The sequence below is a fragment of the Melospiza georgiana genome, chromosome Z (assembly GCF_028018845.1).
Source record: "Melospiza georgiana isolate bMelGeo1 chromosome Z, bMelGeo1.pri, whole genome shotgun sequence".
NCBI classification, from domain to species: Eukaryota; Metazoa; Chordata; class Aves; order Passeriformes; family Passerellidae; genus Melospiza; species Melospiza georgiana.
Window position 1 is genome coordinate 21,815,523 of NC_080465.1, and position 24,002 is coordinate 21,839,524.

Below are 24,002 nucleotides of genomic sequence, written 5' to 3' on the forward strand. Positions count from 1 at the left end.
TATGTGTGCAGGTACTGCATAGAATTCTAATATACTGCTGTTCTTTTCCTTCTATCAGCAAGTGTGTCTGGACTTCAGCAAAATGAAGAATTGCCTTGTTTATCTCCTCCATTTTGGAGTCTGCATTCAGAGGTTACCCCAGATTGGTCCTTCACTACTGTGAGCTTTCATCTTCTTTGTAGCAGTTTTTGATGCTAGTTAAGACACTAGATGTTGATATAAAGTGCCCCAGCTAACTCCTTCTCTCTGACTTTTCTGACTCAAATTTATGAAGAATTTGAGTCAAAACAAACACTGAAAATTCATCAAATCATTCTGTCCTTTTACAGAAATACTCCAAACTGACCACATACCCTTGTAATGGCATGGCTCCAGTGGGCACACTGTTCTTACAGGACCTAAAGTCACAGCACACTAGGAAATAGAAATAGCTTTTAAAAATTCTCCCAATTCCAGCTCTAGAAGAGGACAAAGAAAAAAAGAATTTATCCTTTCTTGAAATTACTTTTGCTGTTCCTTTGGAGGTTAGCGCTGAACAAAACAATAATCCTCTACTTGATAACCACAAATGTTGCCATTTTGACTTAATTCGTGTGAATGAATGAGAAACACAGTGTCCCAAGCACTGTTCCCAAAAGGAGGAGATATCAGGGATGTATCCTATGTACTTACAAAGCCTTTTTTCTGTGAACAGGAGGAAGCAATTAAAAAATTATCTGCTCATCACCATAAAAACTCCTCTGCTGCCCAGATGTGTTTTTTGCACGTATTTCTCAGAGGCATGCTGCAATACTGGTTCAGGCTATGAGCTAAGTTTTCATTACCCTCTGGGTTTTTTTGGTCCTTTTCTTCCTATCCCCTCTCTCTTTCTAATCACACCTGCACTGATTCATAAGGAATTCCCTTATTCAAAGGGAATTCAAATAATTGAGTGATTCTCTTTGACCTTTTTGAGTGGAGATCTGTGCCTATTTTTATAAGCACTGGATACTGACATAGAGGAGACAAGCTACTCTTTGCAAAACTTGGTGGTTAATCTTTGGATCTGTATGCCTCTGTTTCAGTACAATTCAAGATTGGTACCTTATGCCTAGAGTTTGCAATTCACTTGCTGAAATCATGTGGTGTGTGAGATGCTATGGTGACGTGATACAATGCCAGTCTCCAAAATTGGCCTCAGACTTGAGGAGGCCTTCATGGCTGGCTCCTTTTCCATGAGGACCCTTGTGAGCAAAGGGGCACTCTAGAACTCACTGCAAAATCTAATCAGCTCCAGGACTATCCAGGTTAAGTGCAGCATGGCAATGCCTGGGGACGCATTTGCCTGCGCTGCTTGTGTCTTCTTTGCAGTCACAGTGCTGAGGAACAGAAAGCAAGTTGAAACTCCCACAGTGTCAAAGACTACTAGCATATGTTGTAATAAGGGGCATCTCTCAGTACACCAGGAGTTTTCAGAGATATGTAATTTCTGCTGGAAAAGCCTGTACTATAAAGTGACAGCTGAAAGCCAGCATTGTGGGATATAAAAACCAGGTTTATGTGGGTTTTGTCTTGGCCATAGCTGCTAAGTAGCAATCCTACAGTAAAACAGGTTATATCTCATCATTCTCTTCTTCTCTCCCTAGAAATTTTAGCCTGCATGGCTCAGAAAAGCATGTATCTGACAGTGTATTAGCACTTAAAAAAAATAAGTGAGAAACTCAATACAGTTAACCTGGAGGGAAAAGACTGCTTTTTCTTGAAATGCACAAAATTACTGTGTGTGCCAGGTGCCTCTGTCTGGTTCTACAACAGGCACCTGTACTGAAATAATTTGCTGTAATATTCTTAGCTGTTGTTAGAGATCTATTACTAGTGATTTTGGCTTGCCTTTTTCCAGTCATCCCTCATTTTCCCCTTCTTCCTGCAATGAAACTGGAGAAAATTTGAGTTCCAAATGCAACTTAGCTATGTCTGGGGCATCACTAAATGAGAAACAGGTCTCATCCAGCTTTTGGGGTTTTATCCAGACATGCCTTCTAGAAATTAACTAAGTCTTGCCTGTCTCCTCACATATTTTCCTCTGAATGTGAGAAGCCAAGCAGTTTTCTATTCTCACTTTATAAATTTTTCAGTTAAGGAATAATTTGAAAATTGATATTCTGAAAATTGGTTTCTAAAACCAGGTGTTTCTGGTTTTCCGTTGCCCATGTAAATACTCAACGCTCCCTTTTATTGTAGCCTTCAGCTCAATGCAGGATCTTTGCAGGTTAGACCTCAAACAAATTAGCAAGATGATTTGCGGTACCACTGAACTGGTATCGGAATGCTGGAACATTGCTCAGGAACCCTCCACACCTGCTCTGTAGGTACCTGCAAATAGACACTTGGACTCATTTTGCAGCCGAGAAACTGTTAGTGCAAGAGGCAGCAAGAAAAGCCAGTGAGCACCATATGCTATTGTATACAGGGATAATGTGCTCTCACTGTCCTGTAAAACTGGGAATAAAACTCATATTCATTGTGTGTCTGCAAGCTAGAACAGAGGCAGATGTGTGCAAGCACCTGGAAAGAAAAGAAGGTTATCTACCTGCCACCTTCTTATCCTGGTAAGCAGGCTTTGGCAGAAGAGGGAGTACAGCAGTTCTTTTTTTTCCCCCCTTTTCTGCCTTCTGAAGTTTCTTTGTAGCGGCACAAGCACTTACTCAGCTGGTTTTGGATCTGTTGGAGAGATAACTTGAACAGTAGTCAGGGCGCATCAGAAAACCAAAAAAGCAAATAATGAAATAGACCTACCCAAAACAACCCAAACCCAAAAGAATAAGAAGCCCAAACACACAAGACATTTTCTGTCATCATAAGATCACTGCCCATGACCAGCACAGCGATGGCAGCATTACACCTGTCACCCAACTCTTTCAAGTGTGGACAGAGGTACCAGAGCTAGCATAATGCCCATGGGAGGGGGTAATGGTAGCATGTCCTGGGAGTTCAGTGCATACACAAAGAACAAGCAGCTGCACCTGAGTCACTCTGAGTGCTCAAGGTGGCTTGGCTGAAGTGACACAGAGCATCTCTTTATTCACTTAAAATCCCTGCACTGTGGCGACAGCCCATATGACTCAGTTTTGACAAACCAGTGCATGAGAGAAAGAAGTCTGTCTTTGACCTTGTTTAGCAAAGTTTTCAGTCCTGCTTACCAGAAAGCAAGGAAATCGCTTTCAGATCTGCAACAGCATGCTTGGCTTCCTCAGTTTGGCCCAAGTCCTCCCCTGAGTTCCAAGAAGCAGGAGTAGGTCATCTTGTCCTTCAATCTATATTCCCAGAAACAACCAGCAATAGCCAGCATTTCATTACAGAGGAACCAGAGAAATTTGTCATAACAAGGCTAGCTCTAGGGGGCCAAAACTTTCCAGCTTGGGAAGGTGTATGAGTGAAGCACTCTGATTGGAGGCATGTCTCCAAAAGATGTAAATGTGCCACAAACCCCAAGTTCTGAGCAGAGGGGTTTAGTCATGGCATTATTTTTAGAACACCAGGACTAAACAAAGTCCAAATCTGTACAAGGTGTCCAGTGTCAGAGGAAACATCATTTCTGTTAACATTTCTCTCCAATTAACACCAACATGAAGATGACCATTTAGCCCCTCCCAGAACACTTGTGCTTGATGCTCATGTGGCGCTAGGTATTGAATTACCAAGCAGCTGCTCTTCCGTGTTTAATCAGCAGGTGTGGTGGTGTTGCACGGAGGAGGGGGTGACGCTGCTGCTTTTCCTGCACATCAGCGGCGCCCATGGGCTTGGGGTGCGTGTCACAGTGCCATCTAGTGGCCCGTGTCCACCTTCTCGGCGGGGCGACAGCATATACAGCAACGATGCTAATCCCCCGAGGCTGAAATCCTACGCAGGTTTTCAGTGCTTCTTCAGAGACAGTGAGGTGATGCAACTCGTGGAGCACAGTCCTATCCCCAAGCGGTTTCATTAGACATATAATGTAGGCATCAGGGCATCCTAAGGTAGGGTTTTTAGCTAAATTTGGTGAAGTTTCTAGTAGCTCATCATGGTACATAGTTAGAGAAAACTAAAGTGTGTGCACCCTCAGTTTTGTGTGTCCTATCTCCAAGTCCCTCATCATCATGGCACTGCATGAATTGGCAGCTAGCACTTGGATGAAAGTGTTTCATGTAACCTCCCTACTTCTTTACTGGAGAATATTGCCACTACAGAAGGTCCAGCTGAGGGCACACTCCTCAGCACAACCAGACAGCATCTAAGAGAAGCACATTATGCTAGCAGTGGTTTTGTACTCAATAGATTAGGAAAGACATACACTGTTTTGTCACCGAAGTTGCAAAGACAAAAAGGTGGAAGTCAATAAGGGCTTATTAAGACAGGGCTACACCAAGGCAAGAATATCAGCTTCTGATGAAAGCAAGCATAGATTATGATTTCACACTTTACTAATGCTCCATACTCCACTGAATGTTCCAGTTACACTGATTTACAAGGGAGAGTTGTATCAGTAGTTTTCCATTTAGACACAGCTCTTCAATAATAAAATTAAACAGAAGAGTCACATCATTACAACAATAAAACCAGTAAATTTTCTTGTACAGATGAACCCATTGGGACAAATAACTGTGATGTTTGCCCTGATCAAAGGCAGTCAGTACCAATGCCTACAGATTAAAGTAATCTCTAACTTCCTGCTCTAAGACTCTTTTCTCTACATTTTGTCAAGATCCTTCTTCTACCAGGAACATTTTGTCTTGGATCCATTAAAATTCAAGGTTTAGCGGCTTCACTTGCAACCTGGCTGGGTAGCCATCCTTTTTCCAGCTCTGACAGCTCAGTTTTTTTGTGCATGGTTGACCAGCAGGAAACTGAGGTGCCTTTGCCAGAGAATGTGAAAGCTTCCTTGGAATCCAAGTGACAGTAAACATAAACATTTGAAAGAAGGAACACTTCTGTTTCAACAGAGTGACTTTTTTTTATTCCTGTTGTTTAAGCAGAATTCTAGGGTCCAATACATTTTTTTCTCTAGGATTTACACAATTTGTTAGGTTACATGTTTGTTCTACATAAGACAAGGTATTTTTTCTATTAAAAAAATATATTCGATTATTTATTGGTAAATGGAGTTCAGAAGCGGTATTATCTTTCCATGTACCACTATGCTTGCATAACCAGTTGTCCTGGTTCAGGGCAAATTTGGGAGAGAACCCCCAAAGGGGTTCCTCTAGAAAAGCAGATACAATTAGCCCCTCCCTCAACTGGTCTGGGAGAAAATACCTCCTTGGAGAAAAGTTGAAAAAAACGTTTATTAAACAATAAAACCTAAACAATATTAAGCAATAAAACCCCTTGCTGCTCCAAAAGAGATGACAAACTCAGAAAGTCCCTCCCCAGGTTGCAGCTGAGCTCACTCAGTCTCTGATCAGTCCCTCAGGTGCTGGAAATGCCGCGGCCCAGGCCCGGCCCGGTGGGCCACAGGTGCAGCTGCCGGTGCTCCCCTGGGTGTTCAGTCCAGAGCAGGTTTGAACAGGTCCAAGAAAAAGGGAAAAAAACCACAGGCCAGGGAACTTCTTTGCCTCAGCTAGTTAAAACTAAGTAAAACAAAGGAGAGCTCTGTCCCACTGTCTGTCCCTCCACAGACAACAGTCAGGAGCAGGAATGTGGAAAAGTGAGTGCAGTGTCTGAAAACAAACTGCTGCTTCTTCTCTCCCCCCTTCACTCTCTGGACAAGTCTTAAAGGTGCAAAACTTATTATTCAGCATAAATAGAGCAGACGACTGGGGATAAAAGCATCATATAGTCAACCCAGGATACCAGTATAAAACCCTACCAACTCTGCTAGAATCTTATTCATTACTTACAGACATTATTTTCAAGAGTAAGAAGGCCATAGGTTGACCATATCCCTAGAAAGGTTTTGTCAGAGGAATCCTACCTATTCTTACCACTAGGAAGTCTACATGGCTAAATCTAAGCTCTTGCCTCAGCCCACAGGTGACTGAGATCACATCCCAAAATACACTGTCCCTGTGGACACTCTTCATCAATCTTACCTTGTGATGATCTATTGCTGAAATTTATGCTAGTCTATAAAGAATACTCTGCTTTATTCCAAGTGTCCTCTGAATTTTGTGAAAGATAGACGAAGAATTCTGTTCCCTCTTCACTGATGATGTTTATTTAAAGGATTGTATTTCACTGTCCATCTTTCTGAGCTTTCTTGACTCATAGTGGCAAATACATTACTTTACCCTGAAGTTCTTGAACACCCTGACTATTCAGTACTCCATATTTAGTACAGTTTCAATTAGGAACAACTCATAGGGGTAGAAACATACTTTTTGCTTTGTATTAGAGTTTCAAATATAGTAAAAAACCCCAAACATGTAAAAAAAAAAAGAATGAAAGAAAAAGAACCCTCCAGGTTAACCAATCTCCAAAAGTTTGAAGTCCATGTCTGTTTTCAATCTTAATTTGAGAAAATGTTTTCCCTATTGCAGAGAAAGCAGCAAAACCACTACAAATTTACATAGCTTTGTATATCAATTCCACTCCCTGTGAGTTGTTTTGAATTTCAAGACTGCATTGAATTAAAGAATTTCAAGTGTTAAAAAATAATTTCCACTATTGTTTAATCACAGTTAACACCATTTAATGTTTAGTATCAGAAAGACAGCATATTAAGGAATAAACACCAGCACTTGTTTGTTCCCTCTATGATCGTTTCCAATAAAATATTTCATATCAGACAAACACTCCATAAGAACACAGTTTACAATAACCAGTGGCTGAAAACAGGGTAGATGCATTTTTCTGATGTAGGATTCTCCAGGATCCTCAAAGCATTTTTCCTGTCTGTGCAGGGAAGAATTCAGGGCTCCACTGAATATATCAGGTGTCCTGAAAGTTTCTGGGATAAGAATACTCAAGTGCAAAAAACATCTCAATGCAATAAAATCCAATAGTTATGCAAGGGGATATTTTACCTCTATCAGCATCTGAAAAAACCAAACGATGCACTTACAAGGACCAAAAGAAACACATTTAAAGAAATCAGACAAATGCTCTAAGTTCTCTATTTTTATTAAAAAATTACACTTGGTGTTAGTTGCATACAACAGCATAGGCTGACAGTGTTACACAGCTGCTCCCACACATGGCGACAGCTGCAGCGCCTACTTGCACTAATCAGGTTACTCTATATCACAGAATCACAGAATCACAGAAATTCTAGGCTGGAAGAGACCTTTAAGATCATATCCCCTATAGTTAAAAGTTACCTGCAGTCACACTACTGCAGCAAACCCATGAGACAGTGTTAAGAACCACAAGTGGGTAAGCCACAACATGAGACATGGTTTTAGTGCTTCACAGACTTGTAGAGTAACTTATGTTGGAAAAAACCTCTTAAGATGAAGGCCAACCATTAACTCAGCACTGTCAATGTAATAGGTATACATTTATGTATTTTTAGTTAGGAACTAAAGCCTCTACCTAGTACATTTCAATAATTAAGCCTTAATACATTTCCTGACTGCAGCTAGAGCCATCAACAGTAGCAGCAGCAACTGAGGACTATACAGCAGTCTGCACTCCTCTCCCATTGCAATACTTACAAATGGACTTTGAACTTGTTGATGACCCTACTTAGTACAGCTTTAGAACAGCTTGAAAGCTTAACACTGTTTTCTCCCATCTTCAGTTACTGCTCTTTATCCATCAGTGTACTGCTCTGTTCAGTGCCTGAACTGTGCTTGCTCTTAAGGGACCTTCCAATGTATCTCCAGTACTCTTTTCGGATGGTGTCTTTTTCTTTAGCCAGAATTTCACACAACTATGAAAGAAAAACGAGAGACTGGAGTATTAAACTGAAAAGCTTATAAAATCCTTAATTATAAAATGCATACAACCTGTATTTCAGATAGTGTTAGAAATATGTTCCTCTGCAACATTTGTTTTATTCATGGGATTTGTAACTGTTGACATCAAACTAATGACAACCCTAGTTGGTAGCCAACCAATTTGACACTGCACAAAAATCCCTCCAGGCCCATTTCAGTTGTACGAGTTCCCTTTGACTCACTCCCATGCCCACCACTCATCATCCATGCCAGCCTAATGCACCCTGTAGTAGAGCATACTACACACTTCCTGAGAACCTTGAATGTCTTTTAGTCATCCAACAGGTTATAAACCACTTAATTCCAAACATTGGAAGATCATCCTGCTCTAGAATCTTCAATACTCTTGATAGACTGACAGGAGATCTTTTATTTCTGTTTTTTTCCTCAGCAGACTGTCCCAAAAAGGTTCTCCCTGCAAGTCAGTAACCCTCTCTCATGCAACATTAAGAGCTGGTGCAGATACTTCTACATATTTGGGTTTTTTTAAAATTTTGATCTGAGTAAGCAGCACAGTAGAAATCAATACTACTTACAGGACAAGCTGTGTAAATTTTACACAGTCTCAACACTACAAATGTTCACACTAAATTCCCTTATATTATGCAGATGACATTGCCTTACTCAGTGAAATGGAGTTAAAAAATTAAGAGCTTTGATGTTTAAACAGAGAACTTAAAATTAGTGAAACAGTATAAAGGAGCCAATTGCACTTGTTTACAATCTGGTCCTGGAACACAACAATGGAAAATGCTGAGAAAGAAAAATGTTGGAACACAAAGACTCCAGGTGGAACTGCAGATCTAATAACTTCAAGTTCCAGTCAGTCTCACAGTGAATGGAAAGTGTTCTCGTAAAAACTATGCTACAAACTGCAACAAGGAACAGCCAAGTATGAAACTCTGGGAGATACACATCATTGCCAGAAGTAATTTATGCTCTCTAGGAAGTGGTGCCTGACATTTCTTACTGATACCCCAGTGCCTGCTGGCCATAAGCTAATTCTGTCAACTTTCTTAGAAAGAGCTGAGAAGGGCCATGGGAGCTCAACTGAGGTTGTTTGGACATGGATATTCTGAGAAAAATTCATTAATCTACAGAGAAGAGAGTGAGTTAATGCTATAAAGTAAACATTGAAAACTCCTCTATTATTCAAACATCTTCTTTCTTCTGCAGGTAGTATTAGAGACCTTCCTTCACCACCACATGAAGAAAATTTAAGAATAATTTAGTAACTGGCTAGTTATTATTTATATTTAAATTCATTAGATCCTTGTGATTGTCTGGTTTTTGTGTTAAACTCTTCATAGACTTCTCATGATTAACAACTAACCTGTTCTATTTATGAAAATCAATCTATAAATCAAGCTATAAAACCAGACAGGAATAGGCAGCATGCCTGAGAAGAAAAACCAAGCTTTCAAAATGTACCTCCAATGCCTTGTTCAGTGTTTCTTCCTTGTTATCACACTGGTTTTCTAGCATATCTTCATATATGTCCACAAGAAAGGCAATCAGATAGGGTGAACTGTGACTGGGCTGTAAATTCAACAGCTCCTCCAGCAGATTTGGATATTTTGAAAGACCACGATCCTGTAGAATCCTATAAGAGAGGTTAATAGGCTTGACACATAATGATGGGAAATCTGGTGTGAATAATTGCATTTTTTGTTATGATTCTGTTACTTGAAGATTAGGTTTGAAATCAGGCTGCAAATATAAGTAAGTCAGAAAGTAAGCAGCATGCAGAACTAGTATAGCCTCATGTTGTAGTAAGCTGGTATAGTTTTTGTTCAACTGAACAGGAATTATACTGAAAGTATGTTAATTGTTTTCTATCTATGCTTTTTAACACAGTGACATTACAGGTCAAGTTTTTAAAAGCATGAGAAGTACTTGTAGTCCTTCTGCAAGAACTATAGGGCCAGAAGCTTAGTGAAACGTTACAAAGAAATTAGGTTAGAATATAAGAACCCTTTGTGACAGTATTTGTCTGCCTGCTTAAGCACACTACACTAGAACAAGAAGAAAAAAACATCTCTTTAATTAAGAAGTAGGCATCAGACACCTTCCACAGATTCTTTGCCTCATGGAGAAATACACCTCACCCTTTTAAGTAGTTCCAAGCACTCTCATTATGTGGCACTGCCGTGATCATCTCAAGAGTGTATCTGCAAGAAAAAGGTAATGGGTCATGAATGCAACCGATAACAATGCAGTTAGAAATTACCTGAATGTGCCCAGAAGCTTCCAAATGCTTATCTCTAGCCTATACTTCACTCTTTTTGTAGATCATCTCACCTGGGTAGGTAAAAAATTGCTCACAATATAATCATCAGGAGTCTCAAAGAAGCAGACACTATGTTTTAAGTGTTCAATTTGCTGGAATTTATACAATAATGAATCAGTTCTCAAAATTATTAGCAAAATCACTGAGAAAACAACATAATACACTCTCCTGGTATGCTAAAGGAGTAACTTATATCTTGATGCTCAGAATTGGCAAGGGGCTGAGAATGGCCAGAATAACTGAACTCTGTTAATATGACTACAAGTGGTATGTTCAGTACCTATTTGCAGAACTTTTTTCCTCAGGCTGCACTCAAGCAAACCCACAGAAAGGCAGAGCTTGAGTTTTCAGCTCACACAGCCTTCTGCAGCATTTCTATGAAAGCAACAGTGAGGCAATTGCTATAAAAGAAAAGCAACAAAAGGCACCTCCAATACAGCCACAAAGCCACATTTCATCTACACAAAGCAGATTTATCTTCTGGCCTTTCCCAGCATAACCAGGCATTCTGATGATTTTCAGAGGCTGCAAATAGAGGAGTATCTGATATATCAAGAGTACTAAAAAATACTCCACAACTGAAACTGTTTTAAAACATTCTGCAGTCACTGTGATAAAGAACGAGTTTATAAACCAACCAGCATTTCTATAGTGACATCTGGGAAATCTTAATCTTAGCCAGTCTGGCTCTTTAGATGGTAGCCAATTATCTTGACAAGATCAGGAAAGGATGCCCATCTAAACTCTGGAAATAAAAAGTTGAAGTTATCAAAGTCTAAGTCATGGAAATGGTTCAGATTCACCAATCTACAGGAACGTTATAAACTGGAAGAGAAGTAAAACTTCTAGAAGGTTGCAGAGACAACCGTGGAAGACGTTGAGGCCTGGGATCCTCTATGAATAATGCACCAAAAGATTCAGAGATTCAGTCTTTCTTCTGAAAAATAACTCTATAAAAAATTGCAGTACCTTAATTGCTTCTTCACTTTTGACAAATATCTTCTCATAAACATCAACCCTAATCAGCAGTCTGAGATGTGAAAACTGTATGAAGAGGCTTCTCTTACTACCATGGGTAGTAAAATATGTCTAGAAGCCCAGTTTGTCTTCAGTTACAAACATGCAACCTAGAAACAGTGAGCACAAAACTCTTTTTCCTGGAAACTAGCCATCTCACAGAGGCAGTTTTCTCTTTGTGCCAACCACATACTCCTGAGAGGTTTATTTTTCCAGCTGCATCAAATTCCTCATAAAAGTCAACCCCTCTTCCTACAAATCATGTCACTGTATTGGGTTTGCATGGCCTGTTTCTCAGGTAGCGGAGGGTGGCTACAGGGTTGGCTTCTGTGAGAAGCAGCCAGTAGCTTCTTCCATGTCTATCGGAGACAGTCTCTGATAGCTCCAAGGATGGATGTGCCATTAGAAAAGCTGGGCCTACTAGAAATGATGGTAACGCCTCTGTGGTAACATATTTAAGAGAAAAACAGAGGTAGTTGCACTGTTTTATTTGCTGCAGACACAAAGGTCAGGAAAGAAGGAAGAGGGTGGGGGTGCTCCAGGCGCCAGAGCTGAAGAGTGCCTCTTTCCAAACTTTCTAGGAGTAGAATACTAATGAACAGCACAGCAGTGTCACAGATCTTCTGTAGCCTGTCCTACTATAACTAGCTCACCATAAACCCCCAAGTTTTGTTTGCACAATAAACAGCAGGCCAGGAAAACCGAGTCATGATAGCAGCTTGCTGAGGATAAGCAGAGCTTGCTTCAGCCTGACACTTGTTCTGCTAACTGTGAATGTTAGTCCCAGAAGTGGATAAAAATCAGAAAACAAAGCCCACGGGGACTGTGAAAGTATTCCTTTGCTTTCATGTAATGGATACTGTTTAATACGAGCCTGAATAGCATTACTAACCGGACTTCTCTGTCTAGGACTGCGGGGTCATCATAGCCAGTGGTGTTGCAAATGACAAAGTGCCTTTGGTTCCAAACAGAGTTGTTTCTCACATCCTCTCTCAAAAGCTGGTCCACGTAGTCGAGTTCATTATCCCATAATTTGAACTCCTACAGAAAGGGAAGGAAGAGAAAGTATCACAATCAAAAGTTTTTATTTTTTAAATACATTCTTGTTCTTAAGTTACCTGAACATCAGATAGAGCCTTTTTTAAAGAAATCAACAGAAAGTTAAAAAAAAAAGTCTGCAGGTGAGCTAGGAACATGCTAGCTCATCATTAAATTCACACACACAACAGTAAGTAGACAACAACTCAATTCTTTGAACTCATTTCCTAAAAGGAAAGTTTATATCTAACCTCTGCCACACATTTAAAATGCAGGTTATTTAAAGAATCAAGAGTTCTGTGGGTACAATACCTGAATAACCCATTGTCTGTGTTGCCAGGCATGGTAATTTTTGGCATCTTGGTTAAGAATGTCAGCTATGAACTCAAGCTCTCGGGTTGGATCCTGCAGCCACTCAACCAACACCCGTCTGTGATGCCTAATGATGAGAAGAACAAAGTCTAAATTTTTTTGGTGAGTGTGTGTTCTACATAACAACAGCTTACAGCAAGTGCACAACTTAGGAAAAAAACCCACTAGTTAAATACTTCAAATTAAGCATACCAGAACATTTCACTTGGCTCTGAGAAATGCATGACACATATTTATATTACAAAAAATTCTAACCACACATACACCATGGCAAATCATCTCATTTTAGACAAGTAATAGTCACCTGAAACAACAGTTTCACACTTATGGTCAAAGTCTTCAGCAGAGTAAAGTTTTCTACTACTGCATAATTTCTCTAGCAATAACAATATTGCTCTTTCGCCTATTCCTATTAATTTTGGGAAAAACCTAACACCAGGCAGGCAAACTCCAAAACGCAATAAAAGATAAGATACTAATTTATGTGTGTGTTCTCAGCTGCCTTTTCACAAATCTTTTTTTTTTTTTTTTATCTGTCAGACTTATTTTGGCAGTCTAAAAATTGAAATTAACAAGAAAACAACACCTGCTTAGCATGTTATAATCATACACTTAGAAAAAATATCTGAAAGGAGCTTTCACATGATGCAACTCCATTTAACTCCTCCACCACAACTGGACAATTTACAAAACAAATATTATCTGCAAAAACATTGTGGGGTGACAGTTTTTATCCAAATATTTCTTTTCTTTTCTTTTCTTGTGTTGGGGAGTGTTCTTTTGTTACTTGTCAATAAATAGGTTTTGTTTTCCACTTTGCTCCTCCGAGAAATTCCTTCCCGAATCCGGTATTGAGGGAGGGGTGGTTGGAGGATTTTTTTTTGGGGGGGCTTCCTTTTGGAGATTTCCCCTAATTTGTCCTAAACCAGGACAGTATATTTTTTGGTGCATTGGCCAGGAAATGGAGGCCAAAAACAGTGGAAAAAACCCCTATAACAATAATATTTCGGTTTTGGTTGTTTTGTGGGATTACTGGTAATTCATAATGTCATTTGGAGTGGAAGCCTGTCGGTATTTCTGGTCCCTAGGGTTTTGTGAAGTTTTAATACCTTTGTGGTCCCTAGGGTTATTTCCTTACCCAGAAATAGCTCTGGTGTTGTCCCTAATAAGTAGCTCTTGTAAGCGGGGGGCACTAACCAGAATAGTCATTGGGCTGGTCTTATGTGTGATGACTTGTCAGAGGTTTATAAAAATGCTGGACTTTGTTTCAGGAATGTATGGATTGTTGTTATGGCTGTGTACTCAGTTTGTTTGGGGAGAAGAAGGGGAAGGGGCTTTTCAGCTTTTGTCTTCCTTCTTCTCCTCCAAATTGTTGACATCTCTATTAGAAATTATTGAATTTCCCCTGAGTTTAAAAGAAACCATCTTTTTGGCATTTAATTTATTAAGCCTTTTCTATACTACCTGGAGTATATATAAAATGAAAGCTGAGATTTCTAGAGGGGTTAGAGAGACTCCTGATTCAGGAGTAAAACAAAGCAGGAAAAATCTTGAATGGAGTGGGAAATGCGAGGATATGGGCCACATTTTAAAAGAATTTTCTGATCCTATAGACTGGGACTTTCCATCTGATCAAATTCAGAACCCGGTCGAGGTGGCAAAGCATTTGAGGAAGAAGTGCCATGGTAATACTAAGGAGGAAAGGGTTACTGCAGTGAGCTGGGCCTTGGCGTTTGTTTACCGTACTCTGCTAGATACTGTGGAGCAGCAGATAGCAGAAAGGGAACAGGGAGATAAGTTAGTTACTATCCCAGTGACCCAGGCTGCAGCTAACATCCCAGGCTCCAGGCTAGCAGCTGAATCAGACAATAGGCCCCAACCCATGGCTGTTGCAGCTAATACAAGAGGTGGAAAGTGTAAAGGCAAGACCGATCGAAAGGTGGAGGATGATGATGATGATGCAGGAGAAGGACCCTCACCAAAATCAGAGGCCACATCAAGGGGCACAGAATCTGGAGCTAATATTGACTCCTTTTCTCTGAAGGACCTCAGAGGCCTAAGAAAGGATTACAGACGACAACCTGACGAATCTATAATTAGTTGGTTAGTCCGCCTTTGGGATGCTGCAGGGGAGGTTACGATTTTGGATGGTACTGAAGCGAGGCATTTGGGATCCCTGTCACATGATCCTGTCATCGATCAAGGTATGATGAGCAGGGCTAGCCCTCACAGCCTCTGGGAACAGGTCCTGGATAGTGTAGCACAAAGATACTAATGTGCAGATGATCTCTATATACAGCAGACACGGTGGAAGACCATAGAACAGGGGATCCAACGCCTGAGAGAGATGGCGGTGGCAGAGCTCATTTTCTCAGATGATACAACAACTAGGAATCCGGACCTGGTACCATGTACACCTGTAATGTGGAGGAAACTTGTGCGACTTGGGCCACCTGAATACGCTTCTGCCCTAGCAATAATGAAGCAGGATGATACATATGAGACTGTGCCCGATATGGCAAAGAAGCTTCGAGCGTATGCAGATGCTGTGCATGGCCCAACTCATGCCAGAATTGCAGCAGTGGAAACCCGACTGCAGAAACTAGAGGACAAAATAGAGGAGAATCATAAGAAACTCCAGGAAGAGATTAAGGAGGACCTTATTCAAATTGCAGCTGTACAAATTAGAGGCCCTGGTGTCCAACGCTGGCGCTCCTTTGATGGGGAGAGAAGGTACATCCCACGGGCTGAGTTATGGGTTTTTCTGCATGAGTCTGGAGAAGACATGAGGAGATGGGATGGAAAACCCACCACTGCTTTGGCACAACGGGTGCGTGATTTGAAGGAAAGAGGAAGTATCACCAAAAAGATAGCAGCTCCGGTCGCTCGTAGCCGAGATGTTAAGTATGCTGATGACGATGACATGTCCGATCCCCTTGAAGGAACTTCTAAGGCATACGCCCAAAGAAAGAAGGACAATCTGGCTTAGAGGGACCCTGCCTCCAGCCAGGAAGAGGCACGGGAAAACCGGGTTTTTTGGAAGGTGTGGATCAGATGGCCTGGCACATCAGAGCCAGAAGACTATGAAGCATTGGTTGACACTGGATCACAGCGTACCTTGATGCCATCGGAACACGTGGGGACAGAACCTGTTTCCATTGCTGGAGTGATGGGGGGGATCACAACAGTTGACTTTGTTGGAAGCTGAGGTGAGCTTGACTGGGAAGGAGTGGCAGGAACATCCGATTGTGACTGGTCCAGAGGCTCTGTGTATTTTGGGCATAGACTTCCTCCGGAATGGCTATTACAAAAATCCTAAGGGATTCAGGTGCGCTTTTGGAATAGCTGCAGTGGAGATAGAGGGTATTAAACAATTGAATACCTTGTCTGGACTATCAGAGAACCCATCTGCAGTAGGACTCTTGAAGGTAGAGGAACAACGAGTGCCAATTGCCACCTCAACAGTGCACTGCAGGCAGTACCGGACGAACTGAGATGCCGTGATCCCCATCCACAAAATGATCCGAGAGCTGGAGAGCCAAGGGGTGGTCAGTAAAACCCACTCACCCTTCAACAGCCCTATCTGGCCCGTGCGAAAATCTGACGGAGAATGGAGACTGACTGTGGACTATCGTGCCTTGAATGAAGTGACTCCACCACTGAGTGCGGCTGTACCGGACATACTGGAACTGCAGTACGAGCTGGAGTCCAAGGCAGCAAAGTGGTACGCGACCATCGATATTGCTAACGCGTTTTTCTCCATCCCTCTGGCAGCAGAATGCAGGCCTCAGTTTGCTTTTACATGGAGGAGAGTGCAGTATACCTGGAACCGACTGCCCCAGGGGTGGAAACACAGTCCTACCATCTGTCACGGACTGATCCAGGCTGCACTAGAAGAGGGTGAGGCTCCAGAACATTTACAATATATTGATGATATATCATTGTTTGGGGGAACACGGCAATAGACGTGTTCAAGAAAGGAGAGAAGATCATTCATATTCTCCTGAAAGCCGGATTTGCCATTAAGAAGAGCAAAGTCAAGGGACCTGCCCGAGAAATTCAGTTCTTGGGGGTGAAGTGGCAAGATGGACGGCGTCAGATTCCTGCCGATGTTATTAACAAAATCACTGCTATGTCCCCACCAACTGATAAGAAGGAAACACAAGCTTTCTTAGGTGCTATAGGTTTCTGGAGGATGCACATCCCTGAGTATAGTCAGATTGTGAGACCTTTATCTGGTTACGCGCAAGAAGAACGACTTCCACTGGGGCCCTGAGCAGCAGCAAGCTTTCATCCAAATCAAGCAGGAGGTCGCTCATGCTGTAGCCCTTGGTCCAGTCAGGACGGGACCAGATGTGAAGAACGTGCTCTACTCTGCAGCTGGGAGCCATGGTCTGTCCTGGAGCCTTTGGCAGAAGGTGCCTGGCGAGACCCGAGGCTGACCACTGGGATTTTGGAGTCGGAGCTAGAGGGGGTCTGAAGATAACTATACTCCAACAGAAAAGGAAATCTTGGCCGCCTATGAAGGAGTCCAAGCTGCCTTGGAGGTGATTGGTACAGAGGCACAACTCCTTCTGGCACCCCGACTACCGGTGCTGGGATGGACGTTCAGAGGAAAGGTTCCCTCTACCCACCATGCCACCAGTGCTACTTGGAGTAAGTGGATTACCCTCATTACGCAGCGCGCTCGAATTGGGAAGTTAAATCGCCCTGGGATTCTGGAAATAATTACAAATTGGCCCGAAGGTGAAAGCTTTAGTGTCGCGGATGAGGAACAAGAGCCAGTGACCCGGGCTGAGGAAGCTCCGCCATGCAATCAGTTGCCAGCAGAAGAAACGCGTTACGCTCTATTCACCGATGGTTCTTGTCGCGTCATAGGGATGAAACGGAGGTGGAAAGCAGCTGTATGGAGTCCCACTCGACGGGTTGCAGAGGCTACTGAAGGAGAGTGAAGGTGAATCCAGTCAATTTGCTGAAATCAAAGCTATTCAACTGGCCCTAGGTATTGCAGAGAGAGAGAAGTGGCCAAGGCTCTATTTGTATACCGATTCTTGGATGGTAGCCAACGCTCTATGGGGATGGCTGAAGAGATGGAAAGAGGCGAACTGGCAGCGCAGAGGAAAACCAATTTGGGCTGCGGAAGAGTGGAAAGATATCGCTACTCGGTTAGAGAAGTTACCTGTGAAGGTTTGCCATGTAGATGCCCATGTCCCCAGAAGTAGAGCTAATGAAGAGCAGCAAAACAAACAGCAAGTACATCAGGCTGCAAAGATAGGGGAGTTGAAGATAGATCTCGACTGGGAGCATAAGGGAGAGTTATTCTTATCACGATGGGCCCATGATGCCTCAGGCCACCAGGGTAGAGAGGCCACCTATACGTGGGCACGAGACCAAGGGGTGGATCTAACCATGGACAGTATCTCTCAGGTTATTCGTGACTGTGAGACGTGTGCTGCCATTAAGCAGGCCAAGCGGGTGAAGCCCCTCTGGTATGGGGGGCGGTGGTCTAAGTACAAATACGGGGAGGCCTGGCAGATTGATTACATCACACTGCCTCAAACCCGCCAGGGCAAGCGCTATGTACCAACCATGGTAGAAGCCACCACGGGATGGTTGGAAACCTACCCTGTGTCTCATGCTACAGCCTGTAACACTATCTTGGGCCTTGAAAAGCAGGTCCTTTGGAGGCACGGTACTCCCGAGAGAATTGAGTCGGATAATGGAACTAATTTTAAAAACAATCTTATTAATACTTGGGCTAGGGAACATGGCATCGAGTGGGTATACCATATCCCCTATCATGCACCAGCTGCAGGGAAAGTGGAAAGGTACAATGGATTGTTAAAAACCACCTTAAAAGCATTGGGTGGGGGGTCTTTAAAAAACTGGGAGCAGCATTTGGCAAAGGCTACCTGGTTAGTTAACACTCGAGGTTCCACCAACCGAGCGGGTCCTGCTCAGTCTGAGCTCCTTAATACAGTAGATGGGGATAAAGCCCCAGTGGCCCATGTCAGAGGTTTGTTGGGAAAGACAGTATGGATCAACCCTGCCTCGAGTACAGACAAACCCATCCGTGGGATTGTCTTTGCTCAAGGACCAGGTTATACATGGTGGATAATGCAGAAAGATGGAACAACACGGTGTGTACCTCAGGGAGAACTGATTGTGGGATGAGACTCATATATGAATGTCATTGTTTGTTGAATGTGAGACAGAAGGAAACTGTAAGTGTCAAAGGTCTGAGCAAGAAAGATGAGAGGAATGCGTAAGTGTCAAAGGTGTGAGTAAGTGAAATGAAAGTTTTTTATTGTATGTTCACGATATGGGATAAGGGGTGGAGTGTTGTGGGGTGACAGCCTTTATCCCAATATCGTGTGTTGTGTCTGGCAGCTGTGCCTTTTCTCTCTCCCCCCCCCCCCTCCCCCCGGCTGTCGTGCCGTGGTGGGACAGGGAGGGAGGAGTGAGTGTGACCGGGCACTTTCGCTTTTGGGCTTTTGGGCTGCTTGGCTTGGCTTGCGGCTGCTTGCTTGCTTGCTTGCTCCTGCCTCGGCCCCTAGCTGATAGGGTTTTTTTTTGCTGCTTTCTGCGCTGTTTTCTTTTTCTTTTCTTTCATTCCCTCTTTCTTACCCTCCCCTCAAGATACTGGACCGGCTCCAGACCTGACCTGGGACGTCCAGGACCCCCCGGAGTCTGCGAGAGAAGCTCAGTGCCCTCCACAGCACTGCCTGGTGTCTTCTCTTTTCTTGTGTTGGGGACTGTTCTTTTGTTACTTGTCAATAAATAGGTTTTGTTTTCCACTTTGCTCCTCCGAGAAATTCCTTCCCGAACCCGGTATTGGGGGAGGGGTGGTTGGAGGTTTTTTTTTTGGGGGGCTTCCTTTTGGAGATTTCCCCTAATTTGTCCGAAACCAAGACAAACATTAAGAACAGGAAAGAAAGCATGATTTTACCAGACTTGGTAGTTCTTTGGCTGATCTTCAATGATAGCTGTAATATACTTAAGTTCCTCATGGAGGTCCTTTCCCAAAGACTGCAGGAGGACTCTCCGGAAATGCCTGTATAAAAGTCAAGCGTTTGAACACTGCAAAAGGACTTTCTATAACTCACAGACAAGAACATGGAATCACCTTTGTTCACAGTTCTTGTAAATGACACTGAGATAAAAACAGTGCAAAAAGCTAAAACTAATGGAAAATCCTTAACCACATATCTAGTTCTGTTAAAGGGCTTTCAATTATGGAACAGCACTGAACTAGGGTATGACTGGTTGCAACACTACATAATCTAAGATTGTAACAATCATGTTCAAGTTAATCTGTACCTATGATAGTTTTCTGTCACAGAAACTAAGACTTCTGTGCTTGAAACAACGCAAACCTTCTGATTTTATGGAAATTAGTGGAATGAAGTTGTACAAGAAGTACTTGTTAGCTTGTAAGTAAAATGCCCTACTCTGAATATCAGAAATTCGCTGTTTATTTATTAGCTAACTTGACAGATTTTTTAAAATGCAAAAAGTATTAGTAGTTTATTATTGGTAGTAAATACATAAATTATTTGCCATCATGTTTTTATGCCTCTTCTCAAAGTCAACTGAGGGCATCTTCAGCATTTTGCCATGGACACATTATCAAGTAAGTAATCAAATTTTAAACAGCAACATCATTTTTGTGGCTAGCCCTGACCTTGACTGATAATATCCTTAGAGCCAAATGAATGAAAACCACTGACTTAACATGAGGCATGGGACATACTGAACATGGGCTTTCTTGGGAAGCTCACTGGAAAGGTACTCTACTCCTCTGTGTAAATTCAACTAGGCATGCCTTAATTCAATGAACAAAACATCAAAGACTGAAAAGGCAGGCAGTTGAACAACCACAGAAATAATAATACCAAGATTACTACATACCATACTGTGTAGTTTGCAGCATTTAACTCAATGGCATCTGCTGTTAACTTGAAAGCTCTTTCACTTCTCTCATCCCGCTGCAGAACAGCCCGGAAGTAATCATAGACATCTCGGACTAAATAGAGAATAGCATCTTAGCCAATGGCCTGAACAGGGGGTAAGGTTAATAATCTTTTAAATTGCTTCCTACTTTCTGTGCTCTAAATACACCTCTGTAAAACTAATCATACCTATCGATCTGAAAGCATTTTCCACTGAGACCTGTGCAGGATATTAGCACACCACAAAGCTGCACAAGTATGTTAGAAGCACACCATCAGAATAATAGCCAAAACAATCATAAAAGATCTGCACTGCTTACTCTCACTACTTCACCAGCTGCAAGAACTTAATGTTTTGCTTCCATCTGTGGGCTGGAAATGCCTTGTGACATGAACCATGCTGTCTGCTGTATTACCTCTTAAGCCACAGGATTCTAAAGGAGAACCCTGGCTATTAACATCTCAGGTGAAGATTCAGCTTCAAAGATGCTTGGTGAAAACACCACACACAAGCACCGTAACACAATGAATTAATTTCTTCACAGTATCACTCTAGAAAATGTTATCCAAAACATGAAGATTTGTTTCAACAATGGTTAAGGGCATAATAAATTTAAGACTTACATTTTTCACTGTAGATGATCTGAACAACAGGATTCGGCCCATCATTTTGAGGAACAGGTTCAATATCAGCCCATTCCTTCCTGTCCCTGTAAATACATGTTTTTGTGTTTTCAATGTTTCTAAAAAGCACAAATGCTACTCAAACCATGACATGCACGAACGCGTGTCCAGTAACACATCCTTGCTCTGAACAGTCCCTACTATTTTAGCTACATTACTGTCTGTAACACAGACCAGCATATAAATACATAAAGGTGTCCTCTACATAAGAAGGACATGGAGGTGTTGGAGCAGACCAGGGCCACGATGTTGAAAAGAGGACTGGATCACCCTCAAAAAGACAAACGGAAAAAGTTGGGGCTGTGCAGCCTAGAGAAGAGAATGCCGTGTGACATCCACAGAGCAGCCTTTCAGTATCTAAACGGGACCTAGAGGGAAGCTGGAGAGGGATTTTCCATCAGAAACTGTCATGATGGGACAAGGAGTAATGGGTACAAACTGAGAGAGGGAAAATTTAGGTTAGACATTGGGAAGAAATTCTTTGACATTAGAGGTGGTGAGACACTGGACCAGGCTGCCCACAGAAGCTGCGTATGCACCAGCTCTGGCAGCGTTCAAAACCATGTTGGATAAAGCCTTGAGCAACTCGATCTAGTGAAAGGTGTCCCTGCCCCTCCCAGAAGCTCCCCAGTCCTCCGGCCCCAGACCCGCCACTTCGCGCCCGCCACCCCGTGCCGTGCCGCGCCATGCCTGCCGTGCCGTGCTCGCCCGCGCCAGCCCGGCCCCGCGCCGCCGCAGCCGTACCTGTACAGCACGTAGCCCGCATCTTCCCCATCCTCCTCTTCCTCCAGCAGCTGCCCGAAGCCGCCCTCCGGCTCGCTGCTGCTGCCGCCCTCCACGTCCCCATCCGGCTGCAGCTCCACCGCCCCCGCCGCCCTCTCGACCGCCGCCATCGCTCCGCCGCCGCTTCCGGGACCCGGCTGCACCACAAAGGCGGGGGCGGAGCGGCGGCGCGGCTCGACAGCGCCGCCCCTGGCGCGGAGGGCGCGTGTGGCGCGTCCCGGGAAGGTGCCCGCCTGCCTTCCCTCCCTCCGCCCGGGAAGCGCCCGCCGGGTGTCCTCACGGAGAGTACACTCCGGGGAGGGAAAACAATGCCTGGCGCCATCTTAGCCTCAGACGATCTGACAGGACAAGGCACAGGAATTTTGACTCTGCAAAAAAGTGAAATTGGAGGTTTTGAAACAGCTGCCTTTAACGAGTGGGAGAAATTGGAGAAGGCAGCAGACCCAGCAGGAGCTGTGTGTGTTTAGCCTGTAGAAAAGGAGGCTCAGGGGTGACCTTGTCACTCTTCAAAGTACCTGAAAGAGACTGTAGCCGCATGGGAATCGGCCTCTGCTCACTGGCAGTGACAGGACACAGTCTCATACTGCACCAGGAGAGGTTCAGGGTGGACATCAGGAGGAATTCCTTCCCAGAAAAGGTGATTAGACATTGATACGGACCAGCCAGGGTAGACTGGGCCATGGTCTAGCTGACAGCATGGATGATCTTAGAGGTCTTTTACAGCCTAAATGATTCTGTGATCCCCTGATGTGCTGTTGGTCAGCAGGCCAAAGTAGCTGAGGACAGTCATTAGGGAGAGCAGCTGATGTTTGTAATCTGGGGCATTTTGGGATGCATTAGAATGGAGAGAATTAAAGGCGGAGCATGTGCAGTAGCAAGGGCTGTGCATACATCTGCATCTGTACAGCATTCTCAAGGAGGTGGGAAATCATTCCATATGTGGTGGAAATGGTTAAAGTCTTTAATTTTGAGCTGCTGTGTGTTTCACAGGTTTTAGGGTGATTTTATGAAAAGAAGAATGGTGCCACAGTGCTAATGAGGGAGTATAAATGCACAGCTGCAACTGGAGACACAAGACCCTGGACAAGGAAGAATCAGGTCCACAGGTGGTTCTTGTGTCAATGAGCAGCTTTGTCTCCTTTGGGAAGCCACTTGAACTCTGTGCTTTCCTTGTCTCCCTGCCTTTTTTTCTGCCCTGTTTTTTTCTGAGGACTTCATTTGCTCCTGCCAGGATGTTCATACAGTGACTCTTTGGAATGCATAGTGTGGTTGCTGCTTCTGGGTGTTGCAGTAATACAGACTATACTGAGAATATTACCATTGGAATTACTATTGTAATTGAGGATAAAAACCAGAGAAATCTACTGAAAGGCTACTTTGAATAACAGGACTATGAATACAACAGAGAGGGAATGGGCATATCTAGAGACAGAGAGGACCTAAGAGACCCAGCAGGACCTAAGAGAAAGGAAAATGTTCTAAAGAGCAGAATAATAAAAAAAAAGAGAGGAAGAACAAACACAGGCATAAAAAGAAACAAAGTATACTAAAAAAAGATCAGAGGAAATGTGTACATATGAATGAGAGAAACCTCAAATGCAGTAAATCCTGTTTGTAAGAGACAAAGCAGAAAGAAAAGCTGTTGTTCCTGACCCATGGAAAGACAAGTTGCATTGCACGTTTGTTAGATACCAACAGCTCTCCATGGATATGGGGCACCACGAAATGCAGATCTTTAAGAAATCTGGTTTATTAGCTCTGCTATTTGAGCTAGAGTTGTGTTTTTTTGGTAATTTTCTTCCAAAATTCCTACATGATGATTTGGCCCTGCCATTGCTTATGCTGGTATTATCTTTACCAGCTATTTAACATGGATTACAGACAAACCAAATCCTGCAATACGAGCTGATTTCCTCAGAGTGGCATAACAGGACAAGAAACAAAAGTGAGTCTCTCTGATGCCAGCCACTG

At 43.0% G+C, this 24,002-nt stretch overlaps 1 protein-coding gene across 1 annotated transcript; it reads right to left on the minus strand.

The window, feature by feature from the left end:
• Positions 1 to 6,621: 6,621 nt before the first annotated feature.
• FNTA (farnesyltransferase, CAAX box, alpha) lies at positions 6,622 to 22,168 on the minus strand. The gene is made up of 9 exons (XM_058044216.1): positions 21,993 to 22,168; positions 21,189 to 21,274; positions 20,524 to 20,638; positions 19,562 to 19,666; positions 12,553 to 12,679; positions 12,095 to 12,243; positions 10,004 to 10,066; positions 9,327 to 9,498; positions 6,622 to 7,828 (listed from the first exon to the last, which is right to left on the minus strand). The coding sequence occupies exons 1-9, from the start codon at positions 22,139 to 22,141 to the stop codon at positions 7,697 to 7,699; spliced, it is 1,098 nt and encodes a 365-aa protein (XP_057900199.1). The 5' UTR covers positions 22,142 to 22,168; the 3' UTR covers positions 6,622 to 7,696.
• Between the last annotated feature and the right edge of the window lie 1,834 nt (positions 22,169 to 24,002).